Source organism: Hypanus sabinus, chromosome 10, assembly GCF_030144855.1.
Source record: "Hypanus sabinus isolate sHypSab1 chromosome 10, sHypSab1.hap1, whole genome shotgun sequence".
NCBI lineage: Eukaryota > Metazoa > Chordata > Chondrichthyes > Myliobatiformes > Dasyatidae > Hypanus > Hypanus sabinus.
The window spans coordinates 100,685,072-100,708,894 of record NC_082715.1 but is presented as its reverse complement, the minus strand read 5'-3'; the positions used below and the strand labels follow the sequence as shown (position 1 = coordinate 100,708,894).

General features: G+C 40.1%; 1 protein-coding gene across 1 annotated transcript; it reads right to left on the bottom strand.

The window, feature by feature from the left end:
* Nucleotides 1-875: 875 nt before the first annotated feature.
* On the bottom strand, nucleotides 876-21,462 carry slc35a1 (solute carrier family 35 member A1). Its single transcript, XM_059982394.1, has 8 exons — nucleotides 21,227-21,462; nucleotides 14,013-14,190; nucleotides 13,165-13,324; nucleotides 12,562-12,714; nucleotides 9,915-9,981; nucleotides 5,767-5,943; nucleotides 4,212-4,346; nucleotides 876-3,937 (listed from the first exon to the last, which is right to left on the bottom strand). The coding sequence occupies exons 1-8, from the start codon at nucleotides 21,234-21,236 to the stop codon at nucleotides 3,813-3,815; spliced, it is 1,005 nt and encodes a 334-aa protein (XP_059838377.1). The 5' UTR covers nucleotides 21,237-21,462; the 3' UTR covers nucleotides 876-3,812.
* Nucleotides 21,463-23,823: the final 2,361 nt, after the last annotated feature.

The following is a 23,823-nucleotide window of genomic DNA, read 5'->3' as shown; positions in this document are numbered from 1 at the left end:
GACCATTTTGGTTCTTTCAATTGCTTTTCATGGAAGTATGTTACCTAATTTTTTAATGAAAATCTAAAGAATCCAAGTGATACGTAAACTTTTTGTTCAATTAGAACTGTACAGTATTTACTTTTTAATTTGGTAATGATGCAGGTTTTGGTTACAATTCTTCCATTCTGGACATCATAGTTAGCTGTCCAAAATTACTCAAAATTCAAAACAAATGAACATTCAAAAAGAACCATAAGACCTTTCCAGGGGCCCATATGATCACTTTGTACCACAAAGATTTTCACAAATTATGATTTGATTTACTTGACTCATATACAGCACAAACATAAAATGTATTACTAATTGCAGTGCTAAATATCACTGCCTTTTCCAGTGATAATGAACACACTTAGCACAGTGCTTGGAATCTGTACTTAGATTCTGAGGCTATGGTTTAACTTAGCCATTTTGCTTTTAATTTCAAACTACATTCAAAATCTTGGTTTAAAATATGTCTGCTATAAAGCTCAAACATTCATACAGCAGAGACTGTACACAAGAAATTACAACTTAATGAGCATGTATAAGGAATTTTCCTCAGCATGAGTCTGGTGCTGTTAAAGGCACAAAGTTTGTGAATAAACAACTCAGTGGCCACTTTATTAGGTATTAATGTAAATATCTATTCAGTCGATCATATGGCAGCAGTTCAAAGTATAAAACTTGCAGACATGGTCAAGAGGTTCATTTGTTGTTTGGATCAAATATCAGAATGGGAAAGAAATGTTATATGAGTGACTTTGACCATGGAATGATCGTTGGTGCCACAGATTGGTTTGAATATCTCAGAAAGTGCTGATCACCTGGGATTTTCACGCATAACAGTCACTAGCATTTACAGAGAATGGTGTGAAAAACAAAAAAAAAAGCCTTATTAATTAGAGGGCAGAGGAGAACTGCCAGACTGATTCAAGCCGACAGGAAAACGACAGTAACTCAAATAAGCACATGTAACAGAGACATCAGACCTTTAAGTGGATGGACTACAGCAGAAGTCAATACCAAATTCCACTTTTGTAACTAATAAAGTGTCCACTAAATGTAGATTCTATTAATTAAACATTTCATAGTTTACTGGTGGTGATTAGAGGGGAGGTGGAAGGAAGGGAAATTTGGAACTTCCTAAGTGAGGAACATTGGTCGAAACACACACACATACTTCATTGTTAACTGTACCTTCATGTGCTATTACTATTGATTACATTAATTAGATCATGGAAGGGCAAATCTAAGAGGAAATTAGGAAATAAAATTTAAATTGAATATAAGCAGTTGAAGAAAGGAATGCAAATGGCAAATAGATCATTTTAGTCAGAGGATGCAGAGAACAAGGCTGCATTACCAAAGTAATCTGAAGCGCATGAGAAAGCCTTCGGATTATATAACACACAGTAACAGTGATTACTTTAAATGGAGGTGTACAATCACAAGTCAATTCGTGCCACATTAAAAATGGTATGAATTTAACCATGTGTTCAGACAAAGGAAATAAAATAGTTGTTTCCATAGTCTAATCCAGAAGATGTTGACTTGGTGACTCTCAAGTATAACAATCAAATATTTTACCCTTCAGACTTAAAATATTAAGATTTTCCTTCAACATTAAGTACGTATTGTAAATTTGGATATATTCCTTGTTTTAATTAGCTGATCAACAAAATGGTAGGAATGCACTACTGGGGCAGGGTGCTTGTGATTCTGGTCAAATTTCTATTCTCAATAATAATCTATGATGAGGATTTAAATGGAGAGCAAGCATTTAGCCTCATCACAAGGAAAATTCTGTTTTTAACGTTCATGATGCCAAACTCCATATAAAGAACAATATAAATGTGAAGTCAGTAGAAGTACTTGCAAAAATGCATTTCTCTAGAGGAGCGAGTGATGGAGACAAATTTGCAATCACCCTTCAGATTCACCACTCAGGAAAACACCATTAATTGCAAACTCTTCTGAAGGAGAGGACTTCCAACTATACATAATTACAGGGCAATACAAAGGTAACTGTTTTACCCTGACATTATCCTTTTCTTGTTTTGAAGGCACAACCCTATACTTAAACTTGTTAGTCCCAACTTAAAAAGCAGTTTGATCATACATAAGCAGAACTGCTCATTTAGTGCAACTGTTACATGGCACTATTGTACATAGCAAGCTCACAGAAAGCATGCTTGAACTCTCATAACTGGTTTTAAATCTTGAAGTGGAAACCATGGTTAAAATGACATTTGACCATTTCTCTACATCATACAAGATAATCATTTGTTTTCCCAATCGAGTTCTTTCTGTACATGTCAATCAAAAACAATTTCTTCTTTGCAGGAATCTACCAATAAAAACAGAACATATACATTCTCATTGAGAAATGACTCAGTTACAAATTACACCCCTATGTGATTCTTGAGTGAAACACAAAAGTAGCACATTTTGCAGCAACATGATTTCTTAAACTTGAAAGCACTATTTCACCTAAAACCCTAATTCAATGTTTTTCTTTAAAAGGGCGGGTTTTTTAAAATAAATCATTTACCCTTTAACTTCATTAGAATTCACTTCCTATTTCCCATAATTGCATTATTTACACAGGATAAATGGGTTGATTATTTAAACTAAAAATTCTATTGATTCAAGGCTCCTGCATGTACAGTAGAATAGTAGGTAGGTATGTCGTATCCTGAATTATTTCCAGGTTGCGAATGATTTCCTTCCCAATGACGTATTGAGAAATCGCAAATTAAAGCAGTGGTTTGCCACTGCCTTCTGCCGGGTGAGTGTTTTTTTTAAAAAAGAGGTCACCAGCTCTTAACAGGAGCTGGCTGGATTCAAACTCGGGACCTCTCGCCCCGAGGTCACTACGCCACCAGCTGGCCACAGTAGAATAACTTACCTGTAATCAACTAGAATCTGAAGTACATGAAAATGGAGACTTACTTGGGTTTACTTCAAATTTTCCTAAAGGCAACTTCCAAGGTGAGACCCAACAAAATGTAATCCAATATAAAGGTGGAACAGGATTGACAGGATAAATGAGGCTTTGTTGATGATAATCTGATCTTTCACAGCCACAAAAGAAGTTACAGTTCCAAGTATCACCAAAAGCCAAAGATCAATGTGTATTGTTATTATTTTCTGGGCTGTTAGTGACCCATGTTTTACTTACTGTACCTATGAAAATTTACAAGTTACCACAGTGTTAACATGACCAGAGGTTGTCATTCTCTCAGTAATCCTCTGATCTAGCAGCAGTGTTGACTTAGTGTGTATGAATAACTTTCGGTTGGAATGTTATTTAAATATTTGTTTTGTGGGAAATGAAACATTTATATTTCAATAGTTGGCTTTGAACAACTTTAAAACCAAAATCAATTTGTTGATTCAACAAGCAGTTTGATCTGCTGTCAAATGCAAAGCGAAGCAGCTCAAAATGTACGTATCATGGATACCACTGCAGATGCCAAAAATGAGAGTCTAAAAAATATGAAATGGATCGTAAGAGCACATTATAAAACTTAAAATGCTGCTAAAAATGTCGTCAAATATAGCAAAAATCTTTGTTTTTAAATTGCACACATTTAGTTTCATAGATTATGCATGTTCCTATATTGGCACACTCAACCAAAATAATATCTTCATAGAGATAGCCAGGATGTACAGTAAAAATGTATCAATGAGTCATGGGGAAGTTATTTTATATAAATGGCAGTTTCTCCCATCTGCCTAGTTGAGGAGTCTGGTCTTCCTTGCCCTTGGCTGAATGAGGTGTTCAGTGGTCACACATTCATTAGCTGCTGTTTGGACTTCTCTGCTTCAACCGACACTGAGGTATCTTGCTTCGGCAAGCCATAGTAGTATATAGAAATACAGACAAGAATGGTTCCAGCTATAAAGTTGAGAGCTGAAATAAAAGAAAAAAAAAATGTACTTGCCCAGAATGGAAAAAATATCTAATATTTACTAATTTAGTGTAGGACAATGTACAATATATCTTAATGTTGTAAAATCATTTCTTTACCTTACTTCACAATTCCCATGCATGTTGGTACATGCCAATTAATCTCTCTACCTTATTAAAAACCACACTGTTGTAACACTGCATTCAGTACAACAACCCCTCTGTGCTCAAGGCCTGGCATCATTGAAAGAGTTGAAATAATGGACTCCTTACTTACTTAACTGCAAACCAAACAGCAACACAGATGCTGCTGTAGAAATTACAATTGCTGCTGCTGCTGAAAATCCCTTCATGATGTTATCAGTGTATTTCACAACAACAGAAGTATACAATCCTCCGAGACTGGCTAATACTGTGGAGATAGAAGAGAGGCTGTCTCAGTTGAAAGTGACAGAACATTATACAGTTAACTGGAAGAATCAGTGTACTCGTAGCCAATGTTAAAAACATTAAGCCAAGACTGTGACAACAGTGACCCTTCAGCCCATATGTGGATGTCCTGTGAAGATGGTTGGAAGATTTTAGAACTACTTGTCATTCTTGCATTGATGCGCTTGTAACCAGGTCATAGCAGAATAGTTAATTAAACCGCTCATTGTGGTTAGATGTCCAAGACCAAGTGGTTGTAGCTTAGAAAAACTTAGGAGATGATGTCCTGCTCTATCATCTAACTGTTCTCATCTTCACTTGTGGTAAAGATCCAGAAACTAAATGAAGTTAACCTTGGTTGATACACTATTCACAAATAGTGCATACTGCACTACACTATTGGAAAAAAGATTAAATACTAAATTCTGGGTACAAATCAGGGAATGGCCAAGCTGCAGACTAGATTTTCATAATCATCCCATTTATTTATACTATTGATCCAAGTCAGCCATTAAATTGAGAAAAGAGATTCTGCAGATGCTGAAAATATTGAGCAACACACAAAATGCTGGAGTATCTTAGCAGGTTAGACAAAATCTATGGAGGGAAATGAAGAGTCAACAAGAGCTGCTGAAGGGTCTCATCCCAAAATGTTGACTGTTCATTTCCCTCCATAGATGCTGCCTGACCTGCTGAGTTCTTCCAGCAGTTAGTTTGTACAGCCAGCCATTAACCTAATAGGGTTACACGTGGTTCTATAGGGTTATAGATCAACATGCCTCTACCAACCCTGGTAGGGCATCCCGCACAACCACCTCTATGTAAAGAACTTAACTCTGACACATTTCCCCTATACTTCCCTTCAATCACTTTCAAATTATGCCCCCTTATATTAGCCATTTCCACCCTTGGAAAATGTATTTGGCTATAAACTCCATACCTATTCTACACCTCTTGTTCTCAGGCTTCTCACTAATTACATATTCTGGGCACATAGAATTGCTGTAGCACAGATAGCAGAAATATTAATTGCCATAGAATTGATTTAAAAATCAGATTTAACCTCTTCTTGGTAACCAGTACATAGGTCATATTGTACTAAGCTCGGTTCCAGAATCTCCCACAGATATCAGTTGTTGGATAGGATGCCTGCCCTCCAGATTACTCAGGCGATGTTGACTAAATAACCCTAGCATGACAGTAGTAAAACTGCCAGCAAATCATGTGTTCCTGAATCATACTTTCATTGTTATTGTTGGAGGATCTTACAATTATCTAAATTTCTTATTGGGACAAATTAAGACCCCCTTAAAGGTTCCTGATTTTGTCATTTATTTTAAATGCAGTAGACTTCTTTGTGTACATTTATGCAAAAAGAAAATCATGAAAATACTCGTACTCACATATAACAATCCAAACCCAGTGGGTGTATCCAAAGAAAAAGCCCTTCTCCAGCACTTGGGCACCATCATTCAAGTAAACTCCACAAGCAGTGACTACAATGCCAGAGATATACATCTGTATGTTACGGATCCACAGCGAGGTGTCAGAGGCTTTCAAAACCTTCTCAAAATAAACTCCTAAAATTGAATAAAGTGAAAATAAGAACGACACAAAAATAAGAGTACATCTTAGGCTTGTGCAACAAGGTAAGTCAATTCAATTAACACCTAAAGCATTTTTAATGCAGAGTTACAGATATTCCTGAACTTTACACTCCATTAAATATACCTCTCAGATTTTAGTAATTGCTTGTAATATACCTTCAAAAAAAAAACTTTCGGAACAATTCCACAATGCTTTCAATTTCTGATGTGTGAAGTACAATTGTATACTGTTTGAGATTTGGAGTGGTTGATTTGGCCTCAGCTAATTCATTATAAGTTGTTTCATATTGGTTCCCTTGCTTGTCATGCTGTCACAGATCATATCTCAGAGATCACATTTGAGGAACAATCTATTTGGCACAAGGTCCTAGATTCCAAACCACAAACAATGTAGGCATTGTGAAAACCTTTGCCCTAGTATTATACAATTATCACAAGCCTCTGTTAGCTGGGTTGAAGCTATGTTAGTCATCCTTCACTACTAAACGCCTGTTGTCGGTTACCTATTACTCAAGTCTTAAGTCATTGACAACAAACAGTCTGCTGGAGGAACTCAACAGGTCGAGCAGCATTTGTGGGAGGAACAGAACTGTTGATGTTTCATGTCCAAACCCCTGCATCAAGACAGAGTGGAGCTAAAACCAGTGTAAAGTGGGGATGGGGAGTTGTGACAGGAGGCAGAAGTAGTTGATGGACTGGGCATGGGGTGGGGGGGGGGGGGGGTGTTACAATGACAGGCAAGCTATGCCTGGTTTGGGAGAGGATCAATTAGATATAGTGGCAATTCAGAGGCTACCCTGAAGGGGCTTCCACTTATTCTTCTCTCTTCACAGTGCCACACTACTGTCAACCTAATTGAAGTGGTCTTTCCCTGCTGATTCTGCCAATCCCGTTTCCATGCCCATGGTTTTGCATTTTGCAGAGACATCTTGAATCCCTAATTGCTCATCACTAATTAGATGACAGGGCATTTGATCACTTTCATTTCTAGGTGAAATTTCCATGGTTTAACACATGCACATGGCTGTGAATGGATCTCTACCCACTATCATATGCAGCATTAGAGAAATGGTGTGGCCCCAGGTAATTTGCTTTCTAGTCAGATAAAGCTGGTGGTTTTGGCAGGTAATAGTTTTGTCTATGCATGAGGATCTGAATCTGGCACTATTCGTCCATAAAGTGCTACAAAACGTCAATGGCCAGTCTGGTAGAAAAGCAGCACATTTTTGCAAATGACTTATCTGTATATTTTCAGGAATTGCATCAGGCTATTGTTCACTTTCATACCCAGTCCTCTGTCACCAGTGACAAAGAACTCAATTTACTCTCTTGTGAGCTCCTGTATCCGTGTTGGTAAGTGTGTATATTTTTCACTCTTTTCTTTCAAGGTGGATTTGTTATTATCCTCAGTGACATTATTCACTGCAACTTCACTTTTTTTTTTGCAAGGAATGAAGTCTGAAGGTGTGGCTCCAGGTACAGCATCCACCTGCACTCTCTCGCACATTACACAATCTTATTGTGACACTTGATCCTTATTGTTTTCGTACTGATACATCATTCTGAGGTATAAGCCAGTTTGGATGGTGACTTGGCATCACTTGCATCATTTGACCTGACTTAACTAGGGGTGCACCTTGATTGATAAAGGTTGCACTTCAATGTCAAACAGCTTGGCAACTTGTCTTCTTGGAATTCTCTGACACCTAAGCAGCTCGTGCACTGGTGCTAAAGTTAGCCAATTGTAAAGTTCGCTGGATCACCAACTGGGATACAGGCTCCGGGGCTTCGTCTTCTCACTACCCTCCGACCTGAAGCCAAGGCCTTGTACTATCGCTGTCCCTCCCTCCTATGGTCCACTCTTTTCTCCCGTTTGGTTCCTTCTTCCCCAGCCCTTTATCTTTCCAACCCACCTAGTTTCATCTATCACGTTCCAAGCATCTTTCTTCCCCTCCCCCCACTTCTTTATTCTGGTGTCTTTCCCTTCCTTTTCAGCCCTGATGAAGGGTCTCGGCCTGAAGCCTCGACTTTATGCCTCTTCCTGATAATAGCTGTTAGCTTTTGTCCCTCCAATTTTGAGAAGACGATTCTTTAATCTCTATTCCTGGCACAGAGAATCCTGCCAGTAGTTCTTGCAGATGGATTAAGTATCTCCTTGATCAAGCCACCCAGATATCCGGGACAGTTTTGAGAGATTTTTGCAAGTACAAGATAATCTTGGCACCATATAGGTTTTTAAATAATTCCAGTCTCTATAAGTACTGAAGTTTGGCTCATTTGAAGCGCTGCAACCATCCCTCAAGCTTTTTGTATCAACCTCCACAGTGATACTACTTCATGGGGCAACTCTTGCTCTTGGTTTGATTATCTGATTTTTCAACTTCCTCAGCCATTTGAGTCCCTATCTGAGGTGCTGGATCTATTAACACCAATCCATTCAGTGCAGTAATCGGAGTTTATTGGAGATCTGCTTGATCCTTTACCCTCAAATCTTTCCTCAAGCTCCAACAGGAAAGTCATCTCTTTCTCCAACTGTTTGGATGATTCTAGTGTGTGTAGCGGATGGATGGAATCAGGAGGATGAGTTGAGGATTAGGGGACAAAAAAAAAAGGGAGGACCAGAGGAAAATAGGAGGAGGAGAGAGAAGGTGGGGATGTGGTGGGAGGTGGAATTGTTAAACCGCATCCACATTTTCATTACACTTACACGCAAGCATACAACAGGTTATCTTTTTTTAAGTTGAAACTAATTTGAGAGCACCCCTGTGAGTAAGCCTGGGGAAAAAACAACTCAGGGAACAGAAGCTAAATTACCAACCACTTAAAACTGGAGCTGAGGAGAAGCCAGAGAGTGGTGGCAACATACAGCTACTCTGATTTGAAAATTCTCACCAGTGACAACAGGATCAAAAGACAGAAGGCAATGCAAGAAATATAAATGATGCACGAAATTTTAAAAACAAAAGGTAAGTGGGCAAAATCTAGTAGCAATAGACAATATTATGTCTATTGACCTAATAGACATTCACTTCCCTTCCAAGTGATGAAAAAATTAGAAACAAAGGAATTAGTCTACAAAACATTATAGAGTTCAGTGGAATGCTAACCTTTATACTTGGGAGGGCTCTACACATTAATCTACAGGGAAACAGAGGACATATGTACAAAATTAAGGGAGGGAAGTTTAGGGGAGACATCAGGGGTAAGTTTTGTTTTGTTTTATTATTACACAGAGGGTTGCGAGTGCCTGGAATGACTTGCCAGCAATGGTGGTGGAGGCTAAAACATTTATGGGTATTTAAGAGCCTCTTGGACAGGCACATGGATGAAAGAAAAATGGAGGGTTATGGGGTAGTGTGGGTTTAGTACTTTTTTTAAGGATTATATGGGTTGGCAAAACATAGAGGGCTGTACTGTGCTACGGTACATTGAATGAAACACAGTTAAATATTTTAAAATTCAAAAGGGCAAATTGCACAAGCTAAGGTGCTCTTCCACAGAATTTATCAAATGCAATTCACTTTATCTTTCCTTGTATGTGTGATAAGTAAGCTAATCTGAATCTTTCAAAGTAGAGAACAAGTAGAATTGCTGCAGAGCAAATACTCTGCTAGAAAATCTGCAGATGCTGGAAATCCAAAGCAACACATACAAAGTACTGGTAGAACTCGGTGAGTCAGACAGCATCTATGGAAAAGAGTCGTATCTTGACGTTCCAGACTGAGACCCTTCTTCAGGATTCAGCCCGAAATGTTGACTGTTCACACTATTCTGCCAGGTTCCTGTAAGCTCATTAGCATAAAGATTTAATAAGCTTACAGGAACCTAGAGTTAAGGATTAAATGATCTAAACACAACCCAGTAATAAACATTGCAACTATCTAAATAGAAATCTTATCCCCTTATGCAAAAAGGAAGTTGTTAAATATCAATTTACATCTTACCAGCAAATCCAGAACACAATACTGCAATTGCTATGGCAACAAATCCCAAAACTGGATTCTGTACAACCTGCAATAGAGTATTTATGCTGTAAAGTTTGACACTCTTACTGTACATGTATAAAGCACTGCTACTGTGTGGATCAGAGTAGCAACTCGGGCACAGTTAGCTTGACTTATGCACCTACCAGTTCCTTCTTAATTAAAAGACACCCTCAGAAAAGTATCTATTTAAACTTATTTCTTCACTGCTTTCTTGATTTCCAAGAAAGTCTTTCCTTTTTAAATCAGCCGGGGTTGTGGACATCACTGAAAATGCCAGAAATTACATTACCAGTGTTAACTGTCCTGAACTGGGATTGAGTCAACCAGCCTTGGATGTTGCAAAGTGGACAGGAAGGGGGTATAAGGGGGTGGGGGAGAGGAAATTACATCACTCATCAGGGATAGTAACACAAGTGGAGAAGGGGGGGCGTTGTCTACTGAGCCAGTGTACATGGAAGTCAAAAACAGAAAGGGCGCAGTCACAAAGTATCCTATAGAACACCCGCCCCCCCCCCCCCCAGCAAATAGCAAGAGACAGTAAGGAATAGAAAAGGAGGCAGATTTGGAAAGGTACAAAAATACCAGGTTGTTGTCATGGGTGACTTCAATTTCCCTAGAAGGTTTAAGTGGCAATGTGTCCAGGAAGGACTCCTGAAAATATGCAGACAGGCATGATAGGGAGTAGTCTAGAGTTGTGTGCTATAGCAAGTATTAATTATTACATTAAGTTCTTATTGTAAATTCTAAAAAGCTCAAGATGCTTGCTATGTCTTCAGTTCTTATTGTAAATTGCAAGCAGTAAATTGAAGTTAAATTGGCCTACAGACTAAGAGATTGCATATGCAATATCCAGATTTTTAAGACAATGGTGTTATGTTAACTGGCTTGATTCAAACCAGGCAACTGGGCTAAGTTATTTTCACCACTGTAACTAAGTTCAAGCTGGCAGATCAAACTGATCTCACTTAGTATATCAAACATGGTCACAAGTATAGGCAATCAACAGCTTTTGTAGTTAGGATATTTGAGTATTCAGCGACAGTCCTGACAACATTAATTTTGTATTGAGATTTTTGCCCCCAGATGCTTTGTGTGGGAATTACTTTATGACAATGGTGTCTGAACATTCAGAGGTATATTGTATGTCACTGTAGCTGTATAATTCAAAAGAAGCATTGTCAACCCAAAATATTGAAGGAAACAATGTTATTGAAATTGTATTGTATCAACTACTATTACCTTTGATCTTAAGAGTATAAAAATGTGATGTACTTTTGGGTTTGTGAACCTCCACCAAGCGTGTCTCCAGAATGATGCCTGCTTGTTGTGATGAATAAAGACATCTACATCACCAGCTTCAGTGTTTCTCCGGTGACTTTGATCACAGTCACAATGAAGCCATTCTGGATCTAGTACTAGGAAATGAACCTAGCCAGGTGTCAGAACTCTCGGTTGATGAACATTTCAAAGACTGTGGTGGAAGGGAAGAAGCCCTTCCTAAAATGTTGATGTCTTCATGTTAGGCCATTCAGCCCATCGAGTCTGAATTAGAAAGCATGTCTTTGAGGATAGGTTGAGCGAGTTAGAGCTTTTCTCTTTGGAGAGGAGGATTGGAAGTGACTTGACAGAGGTGTGCCAGAGGCGTAGATTGAGTAGAGAGCCAGAGACTTTCCCCAGAGCAGAAATAGCTGAAACCAAGGAAGCAGAACTTTAAGGTATGGGGAGGGAAGTATGGAGGAATATCAGACAATTTTTTTTCTGCATGGAATGATGAAATGTGCTGCCAGGGTTGTTGGTACAGGCAGGTAAAACAGAGACACTTGAGAGACTCAAATAAGCTCATGGATGAAAGAAAAATGGAGGGAAAGATTAAATCAATTTTAGAGTAGGATGTAGTACGGGCACATTTGGGATGCACAGTTCTATGTTCAACATTGGACAGTCAGGAATCAGAGTTGCCAGACCAAGGATGGGATATTTCCTTACCTGAGTAACATTGAGATTCAATTGAGAACAGACTAACAGCCTCAATTTGTATTCTGTTTACTATTCCTTAATACAAATACATATTTTAACCCTTCTCCACATTGTGCGTAATTTTGTTGACTTCACAGTTGGATTTCTTATGGCCTCCTGCATTTCTGACCACCTTGAATCCTTACGACCAAACAGCTTTGCAGCATTTCATTTGGAAATCATCATCTATGGCCTGTGGTTGATTTTCTTCTGTTTACAGTCAGAACAGATGGGCTCCACCAGACTTTCTTCCAAGTGTTCATGACAATTACTTCCCAACAGGAATGCTTAAATTTTTATTCATTACCAAGATGCAAGTAAACTGGTCTCAAATTTTCATGCAACCACCATTTTAAATAGTGTTGTAATCTTTCATAGGACAAAATACTAAGATACCGGAAAATGACAAAAGGTAGCACGTCTGCTTCCTTGAGTGTAGTGGCTTAAGACAAAGTAGATTTCCATTATCTCACTTAGCACTTTATTCAAAACACAAGTCCGCACGACACGAGGTTAGATTGCACAGAAAATCCAACCCAGCCAGGCCATGCCAGGTTCACATACAGTTTCCAAAATTACAGTTACTTACCTGCACCTTTGTAGTTTCCATAGGCTTCCACTGGACCAATGTTACCCCTGCACAAAGCATAAATACAGAAACCCATTGCAGTTTGCTAAGAGAACGATTCAGCATAAAGACTGTACAGAATGCTGTGCAGGGAATCTTTAGTTGATATGTCACCTGGAAACAAATTAAATACAACTAGTTAAAAACAAAATCTTTCCATTTTCTTTTCACTGAGCTATAAGAAAAGTGATGTTCCAAACTATTTGAGCGGTTAGCTATGCTAAGAATTACATTTAAGCAAATTGTCATAAAGTACACTTGTATCTCATCAGTATTTTAATCCCAGAATTTCTCTATTCATATTCACATCCCAAGCCAAGACATAAGTGCTTTCCTCTCATTGCCAAATTTAATCATCCTACCTTTGGCCCCAGACTCTGACATTCCTTCATTAAATCTCTTTGTCTGTCTCCTACTTTAAAAATCTATTTGATCAAGTCTTTGGTCATCTGACTTCAAATTAGTGGTCTTATTCACCATTGCTTAAAACGTTAAAACATACATCATGTCAAAACAAAATGCAAACTATTTGATTTATTTTTGAGTATCCTAGACAATTATTACCTGATACACTGCTGCGTCCAAGTTACTAAGTGCCACGAAGGCCATATTATTTTGAACAGCGTACACTAGAGATGGAACACTGAGCTTCAGCATTTCTTTGGGACTCCTTAATATGTGGTCACGCAAAGCTGTTAACATCCCATTCAAACTGCCCACGTCCCTTAGAGTGGAAAGAATAAGGTAATAAAATATGCTAATAAGGTAATAAAATATGCTACATCAACAAATAAAAAGATGCACATTGAAGCTTACTGGCACTACCCTCTAGAGATCAGAAATTAATACGAGTCCTCCAGAGGCTGGTCAGATAAAAGTCACAGGACGATGAAGGAAGTATGCTGCATTTACTCAGTTTGAACAGCACATCCATAGGCACTTTGGTCGATGATTTATTTCTCTTAATTTGTGGGGGATTTTTCAGCACCTATTTCCCTAATAATCTTTAGGGGGTGGTGGAGGTCATGTTCCTGGACCACTGCAATCCCTGTAATGAACATACTCCTGAAGTGAGACTGGGTAATGCATTTCAGGATTTAGAGTGAGTCACAATGAAGGAACAGTGAAATATTTCCAAACCCAGATGGTGTGTTATTTGGGGAAATCTGCGGGTTGTGACATTGCCATGTTCTTCCTGCCTTCCTCCTTGGTGGTAGAGGCTTTCGCTTCAGAGTAATGGAACACATATCATGATGAAAGTGACTGGAAGAATATGAATGAAGAGTCTGTCATTCACAGGCAACCTATGTTAAAAGAGCATGCAACAAAAAACTGGAGTGACGGGTTTTACAAGTAATTTCTTAAAAAACTAAATATTGTGGAAAGTATGAGGCAGTAGACTTAATACATACCTTGCTAACATACCTAAACTCAAGATTAATTTTAAGACTTCAGTGATGCAAACAGCAGTGGTTGCAAAGTACATCTCAGTTAAAAGTGTTCTTGTGTATCGCAATGCTATTATGTATGTGGCAGCTACAACTGTCATTACTGTCAAGCAGTACAATTTAAACATCAAGCTGACATTCTCTGAAAGACAAAAGGAAAGAGATTATAGTCTTTTCTAGAACAGAAAAGTTTGTGGATATTAAGCAAATCCAAGTGCTAACTTGTTAAATACCAAATTTTGACCAAATTCAATTCAATTTCAGCTTAAAATGTATTGGTTACTCCCAACGTAAAATCCCAATTCTTTATTTCACCTGAACTCAAGAACATCACTGTCACATGATTGTTCAGGGCACTTCCACTGAAATGCAACAAGGAAAAACCAGAGTTACAAGTAAACTTGAAGTAATTAATACTCACAAATTGCTGTCACGGTCCACCACAAGTATCAGTTAGGTCCCTTGCTATCAACGTGCACTGATTACAAGGTTCAGCATAAAATAGCTTGCCAAGTAGCAATAGCCAGTCACAAAGTTCTAGCATTATATTTGAGATAATAGAAGCATGCAACTGTCTTAAGCTGTAAATACCATCAATAAGCTTTTGGCCAAAAATGATAACAGTTTCTAAATCCAGGTAACATAATTCATTTTCAATGCAATATTAAAGAAAGATATTGTCAATTACCATCTACAAATTGGCAGGTATCACTGCACTAAGTATCCTTCAGTACGGATATACCTCGGTTGATATTTTTAAACAATAACACACACAAAATGCTGGTAGAACACAGCAGGCTAGGCAGCATCTATAGGGAGAAGCGATGTCGACGTTTCGGGCTGAGACCCTTTGTCAGGACTAACCGAAAGGAAAGATAGTAAGAGATTTGAAAGCAGAGGGGGGAGGGGGAAATGCGAAATGATAGTAGACTGGAGGGGGTAGGATGAAGCTAAGAGCTGGAAAGGTGATTGGCGAAAGTGATACAGAGCTGGAGAAGGGAAAGGATCATGGGACGGGAGGCCTCAGGAGAAAGAAAGGGGGGGTGGGGAAGCACCAGAGGGAGATGGAGAACAGGCAAAAAACTAAATATGTCAGGGATGGATTAAGAAGGGGAGGAGGGGCATTAACGGAAGTTAGAGAAGTCAATGTTCACGCCATCAGGTTGGAGGCTACCCAGCCGGTATATAAGGTGTTGTTCCTCCAACCTGAGTTTGGATTCATTTTGACAATAGAGGAGGCCATGGATAGACATATCAGAACGGGAATGGGACGTGGCTCCCTACGTGACTCCCTTGTCCACTCGTTCCCCCCCCCCCCCCCCATCCCTTCCCACCGATCTCCCTCCTGGCACTTATCCTTGTAAACGGAACAAGTGCTACACCTGCCCTTACACTTCCTCCCTCACCACCATTCAGGGCCCCAGACAGTCCTTCCACGTGAGGCGACACTTCACCTGTGAGTTGTGTGTGTTGTTTGAATTTTGTGTGTTGTTGTTTGAATTTCCAGCATCTGCAGATTTCCTCGTGTTTGAAATTTTTAAGGAATGTTTATCATTTATGCAGGCAACCCCCATGAGTTACAGCACTCAGATGCCAGAAATTTGCCCTCACAGATTTCTCTAATCATTACCCAAAAATTTGAGGCACGGCAAAAAATCCACTCTTCAAGAGTTTGCAAAAAAAGTAAATAAGCAGAAATTTTTTCCTCATCTCAGGTTTCTTGAGGTGTGTAATAATAATGCAGCTTCTCATTACAGAAAAAAAATCATGATATGACATGCTTTCCAGGAATATAAATCTCCTAGTACAGGGATTACCTTTAAATTTTGATTTTGCTCTCACAGACCAAAGAAAATAAAAGATTTTCATTATTAAAAATCAATTTATTACCACATGAAAATATGAGATTACTTTTAATTCTTAATGTATATTGCCAAATGAAGATAAATTAAAGCAATTATGATTTATTGCTTCATGTACATTTACTTTTTCTTTTGTAATGTTACTGTATAAAAAGCTTTTTATGGTATACTACCAAACTAAAGAATTGTTTGCCACATTGCTTGTTTTCAGAGCCCTAAATATTCAAATTGATGCAAACTAAAATAACACATAAGTTATTGAAAAATGAATTCTGCCAACACCACAGAGGCTCTGCAGACTTGTATACAGCGAAATTTCCTCCAGCATTTATCAGTGCAGGTGCTAAGTTTGGGAAACAGACACAAACAATGAAGTCCCAGACTTATTGATTGCTCTACACCAGTGGTCCCCAACCACTGGGCCGCAAAGCATGTGCTATCGGGCCGCGAGGAAACAATATGATTTGGCAGTATGAAACAATATGAGTCCATGGCCCGGTGGTTGGGGACCACTGCTCTATACTGATTTCCCCAATCATCACTGAAACTGAGGGTGCAGAAAAATTGGCACAATTTCCCAGAAATTACACTTAATCTCCCCACCTAGACCTGGTGCAAGGAGAGTAAAGAATATCCGCATGAAAATCACTACGCTTCATGTTGAGACTAACAAAAGAGCCTGGTCTTCCTAGCATTCATCTGTAACAAATCTGTTTTTGGTTGAGTTCTAACTAGCAGAACAAATTAAAGAGATTAAGATTTCAGAAGGCCACATGAAAGATAAACAAAATTAGAGTGTAATATATTGGAAATAATATATAACCATGGACTGTGGATTAGTTAATGAACAGAAAAACAGCAGAGATTAACAGGTCCATTTCAGGTTGGGAGGGTGTACCACATGGAAATCCTGTAGGAGTCCGAAATGTTCACAATTCCTGGTTTAGATAAGAGGATCAAATGTAGAACAACCAAGTTGTTGATGATATAAAACTGGATTGCAGTCCGGAGTGTGAAGAGGATGAATGAAAAGTACATGCCAGGTGGACCATGTTAGCTAATCTATCTTGATAAAGGAGAAAGAACAGAATCATGGACTATATTTGAAATAGTGAGAGATTGAAAGGTGTTGGCATTAAGAGGGAGCCGAGTGTCCTTTTGCAAAGATCACTGAAAGCTAACATACAAGTACAACCAGCAATCAGAAAAATAAATGGCATGCCAGTTTTTATGAGTACAAAAGGTGAGCGGCCTTTCTTCTACCATATGTAGCTCTGGCTTGGGGGCACCTGGATAATGGATACAGCCTAGCCCAAGAAAGGGTATACTTGCAATTGAGGTAGTAAAGCAAATCTTTGTCAAACTGATTCCTTGAATGGCAGGTTTGAGACTGAGAGATTAAGCAGTCTGGAATTTTTAAAAATTATTTATGAGTATAGACTGAAAAAAAGGAGTTGAGGTCACTGAAATCTACCCTATCTGAAAGAATTTTGTGCATGTGGGAAGTTTTCTGAATCATTCAGGGCAAACACTAGAAGAAATCCAGTGACCTCGATGGTAGAGACTCACTGAATTCTCTACCCAGGAGGCTCTGAAGGCTTGGTCTCGGACTTTGTTCAGTACTAAAGTTTATTGACTTTTAAATAGGAAGCAAATAGAGGAATACAAGGATATTTGCAGGAAAGTTTTGCCGATTACAAGACCAGTCACAACCTCATTGAATGGCAGAGTAGGGAAAATGAGCAGCAAAGCCTACTCCAATTTCTACTTTTTGCCTTCCAGGATAATTATTACAGAAAGGCACTCATGCTACTGTATCCAATCCACCTGGAATGAACAAGAGAAAATTTGCAGATGGTGGAAATCCAACCAACACATGTTAACCCCTTCTGTACCAGATGCAGCGATTCAGATCAACAGGTTTACTATACACAGTCAGGATAGATCTACAGAGTCTATCAAAAACAGAGGTGGAGGAGTATGCCTCATAATTAACTCTTTTTGGTGCACAAATTTATCAGTGCTGTGTCAATTCTGCTCACCAGACCTGGAATCTCTAGCAGTTAAGTGCCGTCCTTTTTACCTACCATGGGAGATATCTGGGGTCACTTTGGTAGCAGTATTCATTCCACCTCAGGCCAATGTCAAGCAGGCTTTAGATAATCTGAGTAATGGGATCAACATGCACAAAACAGCGCACCCAAATGCCTTCACCATTGTTTTGGGAGATTTTAACCAAACCAGTCTGGAAAAAAAAAATCACTAAGCAACCACCATCAACAGATCACTTGCAGTACCAAAGGAAACAACACACTGGACCATGGCTATGCCACCATCAAGAATGCCTTCGGGAAGTCTGATCACTAGTTGTACTTCTACTCCCTGAGTATAGGCAGAGACTGAAGACTGCAGCACCAGTAGTGAGGACCAAGAAGGTATGGACAGGACTGCTTTGAATCGATGGACTGGACTGTATTCAAGGATTCATCTTCGAGCCTGGATGAGTATGCTGCAGTTGTTACCGACTTCATTAGAATCTATGTGGATGAGTGTGTGCCCACAAAGACTTACTGTATATTCCCAAGCCAAAAGCCATGGATAAACCAGGAGTTACATCATCTGCTGGAAGCTAGATCTGTGGTAATCAAGTCTGGCAACCCAGACCTGTACCAGAAAAACAGATATGATTTGCGGAGGGCTATTTCAAGGGCAAGGAGACAATTCTGAATGATGCTGAAGGTGACATTGGATGCACAAGAACTCTGGTAGGGCTTGCAAGGCATTACTTCTTACAAAGCGAAAACCAATAGCATGAATGGCAGTAATGCTTCACTACCAGATGAACTCAATGCCTTCAATGCCCGCTTTGAAAGGGAGAAGACAACTGCAGCTGTGAAGATCCCTGCTGCACCTGATGACCCTGTGATCTCAGTCTCAGAGGCCAATGTGAGGCTGTCTTTAAAGAGAGTGAACCCTTGCAAAGCCGAAGGTCCTGACGGAGTACCCGGTAAGGCTCTGAAAACCTGTGCCAACCAACTAATGGGAGTACTCAAGGACGTTTTCAGCCTCTCACTGCTATGGGTGGAAGTTCCCACTTGCTTCAAAAAGGCAACAATTATACCAGTGCCCAAGAAGAATAATGTGAGCTGCCTTTATGACTATTGCCTGGTAGCACTCACATCTACAGTGATGAAATGCTTTGAGAGGTTGGCAATGAACTCCTAAGTCAGCAACGACCTGGACCCATTGCAATTTGCCTATCACCGCAATAGGTCAACGGCAGATGCAATCTCAATGGCTCTCCACACAGCTTTAGACCACCAGGACAACACAAATACCTATGTCAGGATGATGTTCATCAACTATAGCTCAATATTTAGTACCAACATTCCCACAATCCTGATTGAGAACTTGCAGAACCTGGGCCTCTGTACCTCCCTCTGCAATTGGATCCTCAACTTCCTAACCAGAAGACCACAATCTGTGCGGATTGGTGATAACATATCCTCCTAGCTGATAATCAACACTGGCGTACCTCAGGGGTGTGTGCTTAGCCCACTGCCCTACTCTCTTTATACACATAACTGTGTGGCTAGGCATAGCTCAAATACAATCTATAAATTTGCTGACGATACAACCATTGTTGGTAGAATCTTAGGTGGTGACGAGAGGGTGTACAGGAGTGAGATATGCCAACTAGTGGTATGGTGCTGCAGCAACAACCTGGCACTCGATGTCAGTAAGACGAAAGAGCTGATTGTGGACTTCAGGAAGGATAAGACGAAGGAACACATACCAATCCTCATAGTGGGATCAGAAGTGGAGAGGGTGAGCAGCTTCAAGTTCCTGGGTGTCAAGATCTTTGAGGCTCTAACCTGGTCCCAACATATTGATGTATTCATAAAGGCGGCAAGACAGTGGTGATACTTTATTAGGAGTTAGAATAGATTTGGCTTGTCAACAAATACACTCAAAAACTTCTATAGTTGTACCATGGAGAGCATTCTGACACTGTCTGTTAGGGAGGGGCTACTGAATAGGACCAAAAGAAGCTACAGAAGGTTGTAAATCTATTCAACTCCATCTTTGGTTCTAGTCTACAAAGTACCCCGGACATCTTCAAGGAGTGGTGTCTCAGAAAGGCAGCATCCATTATTAATGACATGCCCTTTTCTCACTGTTACCATCAGGTAGGAGGTACAGAAGCCTGAAGGCACACACTCAGCAATTCAGGAACAGCTTCTTCCCCTCTGCCATCTGATTCCTAAATGGACATTGAATCTTTGGACACTAACTCACTTTTAAAAACAAATATAGTATTTCTGTTTTGCACACTTTTTAAAATCTATTCAATATACAAAATTGATTTACTTGCTTATTATTGTTATTTTATTTAGTATCTTTTTCTCTGCTAGATTATGTATTGCATTGAACTGCTGCTGCTGCTAAATTAACAAATTTCACATCACATCCCAGAGATGGTGTACGTTGACACCCAAGTTTCTCTGAACACTTGCCGACACGTCACCATTTAATTACTGGACTCCACCTGCCACAACTTTTCTCATTCACTCTCTTTTTATACGTGGAAATGGTCATTTCAAATTTACCAAGACAAGAAGTATGGCTGATTAAGTCCTTATCAAACTTACGGCAGCTTAGTGGGTGTTACAAATCCAAATTCTGCTACAACGTGAAGTTTAAAGTACAAAATTTTTCAAAAAAATAGCATCAATAAATACAGGCTAAAATTGTTGGATCTTGTAAAATAACTCACGTTCTTACTACAGAACAAAATTTGACATCCTCGCCCAAATTTGCTTGAACTTCAACCCTACAATGATGTGTATTTTGAGAAGTAATAACTATAAACCTACAAACTACTTACATTTGAGTGAAATATATTCTCTACCTACATTTAAAATTCACGTATTGAGCTGTTTGCCAAGGATATTTGCATACGCTAGCGAATGCCTTAGTTCAAGAACATCTCAAATTCATTTCTCCAAAGAGCGACTGCTGAACTGCTTTGTGCTTTGCCAAAGCGAAATAATAAAAAAATAAAAAGTCAATCTCCCTGGCCTATAGTAACTAGCACAGCATACCGATATTTAACTGTATTGCGTCTTGGGGAATATAATAAGATCTAAATAAAACATGCAATAGTCTGCGTCCATCGTTTTATGTTGAACTTACTGGCTGTATTCCTCAAAGCCTCAGTTCAACAAAAAATGACCGTAACTAAGATCAACCTCAAATACACTTTCAATAATCTCCGCGAAAACAAAGAGAGGGAAGTATGGAGAAGGTTCTAACCAGTAGCCATCCTTGTGTTGTGTTATGTCGAGCCGGCTCCAGTGGAAGCCGCCTGATTACGATGTGCCGCTGAACGAGCCGGCCTGGCAGCGCAGAGGGACGAAGGGACTCAAATTGAAATCCGGTCCAGAACACATTCCCGACGAGAGAGGCTGAAGCGAACGAACACAAACCCAGCGGCGGAGGCGGAGGCGCCAGGCAGGCCGGCCGGACGTCCGCCGCGCGCATGCGCACCGCTTCGCCGCTCCCCCTGGGGGGATAAACATCGCACAGGCGGTACTGGCCAGCTGGTAAAGAGTGCAGTCGACGCTTCGTCAGGACTGGGGGGAAGATAGATCCGGAGCGTGGGCGGAGGGCAGGATAAAGTACAAGGGTGATAGGACTTCCGGTAATTGCCCCACGCCACCACTATCCTCCGTTTGCCTCTCTCATCTTGCCCATCACCTCCCTCTTCCCTTTTTGGGGTATTTGATCCTCCACAATATTCCGCGTGGGAATTTAAACTGGAGGTGGCAGGTTGCCACCATCAACATCAAGCATGAGGAAATCAGCAGATGCTGGAAATTAAAGCAACACACACAAAATGCTGGTGGAACACAGCAGGCCAGGCAGCATCTATAAGGAGAAGCACTGTCGACGTTTCGGGCCGAGACCCTTCGTCAGGACCATCAACATCAGCCTGGCACATGGAGAGCGGTCTGTCACCGGATCGAACTCGAGAATCTAATCTCACTACGCCACCAGTCGACCACCTTTCTTCTATGGTCTTCTGCAATCGATCAGATTCCACATTCCCAAGCCTTTTAACTCTTTCGCCTTTCAACTTCCTAGCTCTTTACATCACCCCTTCTCTCTCCCAGTTTTACCTATCTACCATCTTGTACTTCTTCCACCCCTGCCCTCATCTTATAATGCGGGAAATCTCTATCTTCTCATTTTACAATGTGGGAAATCTGCCGAAGGGTTTCCCTACCATACTTTTTCCATAGATGCTGCCTGGCCTGCTGAGTTCCTCCACTATCTTGTGTGTGTTGCATCTTTTTTCCAGTCCTGGATGAAGGGTCTGGGCCCAAAATGTCGACTGTTCACCCTTTCCAAAGGTTCTGACTGCTGAGTTCCTCCAGCATTTTATGTGTGTGGCTTAGATTTCTGGATTTTCTCCATCAGAAGTCAGAGTAGGAAATGGTGAGGGTGAGGAAGGAGGAAGAAATACAAGATAGTAGGTGACACTGGGAGGGGGGAAGGGTGATGTAAAGATCTGGGAAGTTGAGCAATGAAAGAGGTAAAGGGCTGGAGAAAGGGGAATCTGATGGGGACGGGGGTAGAAAACCATGGAAGAAAGAATAGAGAGAGGAGCACCAGAGAGGGTTGATGGGCAGGTAAGGAGATAAGGTGAGAGGGAAGTGGGAATGGTAAAGGGGTGAGGCAATTATTGGGAAGTTCAAGAAATCTATGCATATGGATGAACTCACTGGGCCAGTTAGTTCTCTCTGGGGGCAAGAGCAGTTGTTGATCTTTCAAGTTGAGACACTGTATCAGGGTTGTGGCGACTTCGTCTGTATATATACTTGTGAATTACTTGTCCATTTGACCTGGAATTTATTTCTTTGTATTCTCACTTGAACAAGATGCGAAGGCAAAATTTTAATTTTTGAAAATCAAATGTAAGGATTTATAAAGCTCTTTTCACAGAATGTCTCCAAACACTGTACAAACTTGATTTAAATATAGTCTCTGGGGTACAATAGCATATGCCTGCCAATCAATAAGTTCTGGGGTCCTCTCTCTCTAAACCTGACTTACTTGGTTTCGGTAAGGGTTAATTATTGTCATGATACAGTGGAAAAACTTGTCTAGCATAATATTATACAACTCAATCATTACACGGTACACTGAGGTAGATCAAGATAAAACAACATGCAGAATGAAGTGCGAGACAGTTCCATTGAAGAGTCAAATGACAACATCCTTGTGCTTTCAGGCTTTGTATTTTCTGTCTGATGGGCGGGGAGGGAGAATATCGGTGTTGGGTGGGGCCTTTGATTATGCTGGCTGCTTTACTGAGGCTGAGAAAAATATAGACAGAGTCAATAGAGGGGAGGCTGGTTCCTGTGCTGTGTTAAGCTGTGTCCACAGCTCTTTGCATTTTCTTGCAATCACATGCCGAGCAATTGCCACTCCAAGCCAGTGTGCACCCAGACATTTTATGGTCCATCATTGTGTAACACACTCATTGACATTTTTACCACTGTGCTGTAGGTATTTCACTTTAGTGGTTCTGTAAAAGCAGTCTGTTCTGCTTTCAACTTGTTTGGGCTATTGTTGAAGATAAGGGATGCTGAGGAATATGTGTCATCCAATCACGAAGGTTAATCTTGGGGTTTTTTTTGGCTCGGCGGGAGACAGAGAGAAGATGCAGGAGAGATCCGGTTGTAGGATTCGATATGGTGGGGGACCATGATTTGATGGAGCCAGGTGCCGAGATTGACTGAGGATGGGTGAATATGAATTCTGGAAGAGTTGAGCTGTGCACACCACACACACCAGCTGTGTGGTGAAAAAGTCACAACAGCGCCTCTTTCACTTCAGACGGTTGA

Bases quoted from the DNA above. Each gene is read 5' to 3' on its own strand.
- slc35a1 (XM_059982394.1), bottom strand. The intron at 13,325-14,012 runs GTATGTATTAAG...TTCCACTCTAAG, and splicing joins AGTTTAGGTATGTTAGCAAG to GGACGTGGGCAGTTTGAATG. The intron at 3,938-4,211 runs GTAAGTAAGGAG...CTTTTATTTCAG, and splicing joins GCTGTTTGGTTTGCAGTTAA to CTCTCAACTTTATAGCTGGA.